The sequence below is a fragment of the Montipora capricornis genome, chromosome 7 (genome assembly GCF_036669925.1).
Source record: "Montipora capricornis isolate CH-2021 chromosome 7, ASM3666992v2, whole genome shotgun sequence".
NCBI classification, from domain to species: Eukaryota; Metazoa; Cnidaria; class Anthozoa; order Scleractinia; family Acroporidae; genus Montipora; species Montipora capricornis.
In genome coordinates, this window is record NC_090889.1 from 20,496,203 (window position 1) to 20,502,202 (window position 6,000).

The 6,000-nt window shown below is 40.5% G+C and overlaps 1 protein-coding gene across 2 annotated transcripts in view; it reads right to left on the reverse strand.

Moving 5' to 3' along the window:
• The window catches only part of LOC138057398 (gamma-tubulin complex component 6-like), a 131,870-nt gene that overhangs the window by 25,538 nt on the left and 100,332 nt on the right, over window positions 1-6,000 (reverse strand). Inside the window, exons 3-6 of one of the 2 annotated variants that reach the window (XM_068903426.1) lie at window positions 4,647-4,747; window positions 3,022-3,100; window positions 2,758-2,814; window positions 2,155-2,276 (exon numbers count right to left, since the gene is read on the reverse strand). The exons of the other annotated variant lie outside the window; for it this stretch is intronic. Of the exons in view, the coding sequence (XP_068759527.1) occupies window positions 2,155-2,276; window positions 2,758-2,814; window positions 3,022-3,100; window positions 4,647-4,747 (359 nt within the window). The remainder of the gene's footprint in view (window positions 1-2,154; window positions 2,277-2,757; window positions 2,815-3,021; window positions 3,101-4,646; window positions 4,748-6,000) is intronic. 2 annotated transcript variants of the gene reach the window in all.

The following is a 6,000-nucleotide window of genomic DNA, read 5'->3' on the forward strand; positions in this document are numbered from 1 at the left end:
GCAATATTAAGAGAGCTTGATAAGACCGATTTCTGCATCTTTAGCAGGACTCCTTTAGTTCTCACTCTTGACCCGAGTAAATTCCTCATTCCCTCCTCCATGTCTGTGGACCATCCACCTAGCACGTCAATAATGATGTTGTATTGTTGCACATCGTACCCAGGGTACTGTCACTTTATCTCCCATCTTAGGGGGGCATACTTGGCTGTCTTCTCCTCTTCCTTACTTGTTCGGTTATCAATCCATGGACAGCTCATCTCTAGTGCTATCACCTTCTCCTGTTGGTGGTCGATAAAACGGGCATCGATTCTGTTTTCTCTCACCTCGGTGTGCTCAGCATAGAGCGGGACATCCCAGTAGGCTTGAAACTGGTCGTTTTCATATACCGGTTAGGGTTTTACTTGGGAGAACCATGGTGGGACTTTGTCAATAAGGGTTGTGTCCTTCAGGATCTCGAAGAACAGGATCTTCAAGGCGTTATTGTGCCTTTCCAAGTACTTGTTCTGGGCCAAGGTGGGACATCCAGCTAGAATATGCTGAACTGTTTCTGCTGATCTACTGCATTAGCCTACTGTACATGCCACTTCAGTAGCTGGTCGGGCTCGCACCTTGTGACTGTAATATATTCGTGTTGGCAATAGTTGCTCGTAGAGCTCGATCACTCCTGCAACAGTGTTAGACGGACACAACGTCCAGTCCTAAAGCCAAGCAAAGCAGCCTGCTTTACTCAGACTTTCATCCTCCAACCTACTTGTGAGTAGCTTTCCTTACCACCTCTCTTCCCTCACAGCCTGCGTATTCTGCTTTTCTACAGTTTCCTTCAAAGCAACTTTGGTCTTCTTGTCTGTTCACGATTGTTACTCCCCCCTGGGTGATGCAGGGTGACGGGTGCTCAAGGTCCTGGCCAAGACCGAGCTCTGCTGCATACTTCATGCTATCCTTTAAAAAAGAATGGTGTCCCACCTCACCTGCTCTTTTTTCAAACTTTCTCACAACTGCAATGGTCGGGTCCAGGTTCTTGTAGACTTTCAGAGCAGCCTTTATCTTGACGAGTTTGTATTCTTGCTCAACTGATTTCAGCCCGCGCCCCCCTTTTTCCCTCGGGAGGTACAGTAATGCTGTCGAGCCTAGGGGGTGTTTGCCGCCACTCTCAACGAGGATTTTTCGAACTTCTCTGTTGATTTGCCTAAGCTCTGCTATTGGCCAGTTCTGGGTCCACATTAGATACCCCAGTATGGGAAGGGCAAATTGGTTCGATGCAGCTACGCGGTTGTGATCTGACAGTGGACTTGACCAGATGACTGACATGCGTTGTAGGTATTCTTTGGCTGCAACATTCAGAGCTAACTTGTCATCTTGTTTTAGATTCTCTATTATTATTATTATTATTATTATTATTATTCTTATTATTATTATTATTATTATTATTATTATTATTATTATTATTATTATAATTATAAAATAAAATATAACACACAATTAACTGACCACTCCCTGCTGGGGCTTTTCAGGGCCAGTGAAACACAATAAACGAAACGAAAGGGCAGAACAACAACAGTAACAGTTACAACAATAAAATACAATAATTAACAAGCCCTTGCGGGCTACGGGTCAATAGCCCATGAGGCGAAGCCAAATAAGCTATTGACCCGTGGCCCTTGAGGGCGAAGGGTCTAATTGTTTTAGTATCACCCAATTACATGTAGTCGGACAGAAAAGGTGATAACAAAGTTAGCAAATGCAGTTTGAAGAAATATTTATTTGGGAATAAAACGAAAGAAAGCATCATTCTTTTCGCTACTCGAGGCCTATTTAATACTAATAGTCCTCTAGTAGCATAGCCAATCAAAATGCAGGATTTGCATTAGTCCACTAGATGGGTGATATCAACTACTATAATTGTTAAGAATCCCAACTGGCCGGAGCCAAAACAGTTGCCTATTTACAAGTGCAGGTGAGAAGTTGAACCAGGGACTACCAGGAACAAATTCAAGTAGTGGTTAGGACGGGTTTTGAACCTGGAAACTCTGGATGTGAAGGCAAGCGCCCTAACCACTGGGCCACACTGCCTCACTGCCTATTATTGTTCATACTTTTAAAGCCTCCAGACTTACTTAAATTGCCCGTAGCATTATAAGTTAAAGAAGTGCTTACTTGGCGTCACTTGGAATATGAGGCAGGCTGAGTTTCACCTGCATGTCATCAGTACGACTGTGCACCAATGCGCTGAACAAAGAAGTGCGGGATTTCTTCTCAAATATGTCCTCATTATCATCCTAGAACACATGTACCAGTAGTTAAACTTTTAAACAGTTAAGGGTTGCTAATCAAGTAATAATAATAATAATAATAATAATAATAATAATAATAATAATTATTATTATTATTATAATTATTATTATTATGACATTCTCTCCAGATTTCAATTCTTGCTGGGTGTTCCATGTCACGTCTCAGTTCCTTCCCGCAGCTCAGAGATGCAACACCTTTCTGAGGATATGTGATGTTCCCTGAATTAGCTGTTCCCAACAAACAAGCTTTCTGATCCAAATCCTCAGGTGTTTACTCATAGTCAACTATCATTCGACTCAAAAAATTCTTTGCCAAAGTTCATCTTTTAATATGGACTTTCACATAGGAAAATAAAAATTTTTACATCATCATCAGGGCACTTTGTAAGAGGATCACTTGAGCATTTCATCCATAACCCACACTTGCCAATTATATACATTTATAACATTTTCATGACAGTCTTACCTGACGGGAAAAGAACTTGGCTTTTCCTGGAAATGTCCCAGGTAATGCCTCAAAGATCTAAAAGGTAAAACTGGAGGTGGATTTCTTCTTTCTCCCTTTAAAACTTAACACAAAGCCTAATTTTACCATGATTACAATGCTCTAGCAGCAGCTGGCTCCATGTGCTGTTCATGTTGTCGGTCACATTGTGCAATACAAAGAAAGAAATTTATTTTTTTCAATTGAACCCTGATTTGACAACATTATATAATAAAAGAGACATACCTGGAATGTACTGTCTTGGATCTTTTCTTTGGTGGCACATTCTGGTTCAGAGACAACTGGAGGACACTCAAACAATTCCCTGTCAGAGAAAGGATACATGTAACACATAATATATACACTTTCACAAGAAAGGTGCTTGTCACAACATCTTCATCTAGATACATGACTGTACATCTACATGTTCCAGCACTCAGCAAAGACCCTTTAGTTTTTGACTAATATGGTTGTTTCTGCTTACATGTAGGTAGCCTCAAACACCATAAGCCTTTTTAGAGACATCACGCAAAGCTGGCCACTTTTACTGGAGAGAACACGACAGCCACAACACTGAGGACTCCATCTCCCTCTCTTCTCAGTCAAATAGTGTGTGGGATCTTTTACGTCTCACTGAGTTTATGAATAAGGGCTGTGAGAGATGGCCTACGTTTTACAGTCCTTACACTGTATCTGCAAAGACGTGAAGGTCTATAAACCATTTGCAGATGAAATTACAAAGGCAGCACTTTCTCCTCAGTTATTTTAAGGTCAGGCTGGGGTTCAAAACCACAACCTCCTGCATGACAGCCCGATGATCAACCAACTGATCCACCAGTGCATAGTGGATCAGCTGAAGGCAGGACAGGCAATGGAAATATTCAATATTCAATGCTTCTGTCAGTAATCAGTGTTGGAAGGGATCTCAAATTGTTGGGTTGAATGTGCATAATTATTATTTTGCAAATAACAGATCCCGGATATTTTAATACCAACAAGAAGTGTGGCGTGCTTTTCATATAATAGCCTAGATAAAAACAATCTATTTCCATCTCCATCATGAGTGCAGACAGAAATCTAAAAATCAGCGCATTATACAGTGCAGGTCATACAGGCCTGTTCAAGTCCAATTCAATCCTGAATTTTGAGTGCGTGTAAGCGAGTGTGTGCCTACAGACTATGTGGCAGCATCGCCAAGTTATTGGGGCACAGGGCCCATTTCATCAAAAGTCAATTAATTAACACTAGTAATTCGTAACCAAATGGAGGTTGGGGGTGGCTGCTGGTTAGGATTTCCAAAAATGCTGAGTTCATTTCTGCTTTATTTATTTTTTGGCATTGCCCACTCCATAAAAGCCAAATTATAAGATTTAGTATCATTATTTACATGCACCCTCAAATTCTTGGAGGAGCCAGCAGCTAATATCTCTGAGCACTGAACACAACAACTATTTTTAAGGACCCCAAATGGCTGGAGGCAAACCAGTTGCCGACAAGTGGACAAGGGACTACCTCGTACAAATTCAACTAGTAGTCAGAACGGGTCTTGAACCTGGGATGTCCGGATCTCAAGGCAAGCGCCCTAGTAACCATTGGGCTGCACTGCCTAGTGGGTATTACTCCAGATGATAAAGGCCGAGTCTATTACAGACTGCAGCTGTACAGTACATGATTCTGTGTCTTTTTGCTGGTTTTGGATGTAGCTTACATGAAAAAGCGGGGAATGAGTCAAAAAAAAAAAAGACAAATTTCTCGTTGCTTTCTCAGTACCTAAACCAGTATCATAAACTTCCTGTATTGATACATGTACTCATAAAAAGATGGTTGGTCCTCTTAAAAACCTTGGCCTAGAGTCAAACAAGTCAAGTTACCTTGAATAATGCACATAACGTCCAAATTCTAATGCTCTGTGTCTCAAGATCTGACTGTCAGTGATGAGAAGAGGTCCTTGTGGAAGGGACGTTTTGTAAATCTGAGGAAATGTGAAAAATAATTCTCATCAAAACTATGAGAAGTATGTTTGAAAGGTGATCAGTCATCATGATAACATGATGTCTAAAAAAATGTTGTATCTGGTCTGATTTTAAAAATTTGGTTATACAGTGTATGTAGATAAAAAATAGTCTTGAACTGAATTTCGAATGCATTATGTTATATAAGAAGTATTATCAGGAAAGCCAGTGCAACGATGATCTTACCATGAATTCATAAGCCAGGGTAACCAAAAGTACTAAATAAGGTGACTGGTTTAGCAAAGGATGAATCGTTTCATGACCTGTTAGCTCAATACTTTGTACAGCACCTGTCAGCCCCACAGAAAACTCACACAGGTTCATTTGTGACCTTTCAAGTGAAAACGTTCTTTATGGTATCCGTGCATTCAGTTGAATGCTCAGCTGTGAGCAGCGTAAAACTAGTTCACAAGTCTTGTGCACCGATAATTTGAACGACTGAGCACAAGGCCATTTTTTGCACGGGTAAGTTACGTGGCTGAACAGCTGAAAAAGAAATTGAATATTTGAAAGGACAAGACCACTCGGCTGAAATTTTTTTTTGCAAGGCCGTGGCCACACAACTGAACAGTAAATGCAATGCCACTCATTGTAAAAGCTTATTAATTAAGGTTGGTACAGCTGTACTTTGTTTGTAGTGGAAGTGTACTGGCAGCTATCAAGCTAGTTCAAAGTCACTTTAAAAACTTGAAAGTAACAACAATCAAATGGAACAATTATTAACATTCTTGCAAGTCTTCTGAACTAGCAGGACACAAACAGTAAGCTAAGTGTATTGGTATTGAATTTGGACCACTGGAATAATCATCAAGCTGAGTGACAAGGTAACATCCTTTCAAATTGGCAAAGCCTTGATCTAATTCAACTAGATTTTGCTCATGTGCAGTGTACATGTATGCTAAAGCTAAAGGAATCATTGCAAACATTACACAGCTGTAATGTTCCCAGGGCGCCCATGACTAGAAGCCTTCCTATGCACCATATCCTTGAGTCAACCTTCGTGCATATCTTTCTATTTTTAGAACCAACCCTTCATCTGAAGACTCACATTTACAGCAATCTCCATCAATTTTCACAATTTGCATACATTGCTTTTGCTATTTTTGTCTTTCTTTGACAATAACGTTGTTGTGATTGGCCATTCTAAACACTGCATGCAGACCCAAAGAACTTGTGGCACACCCTAAAAATAGGAAGTCGCACAAAAGTTGAC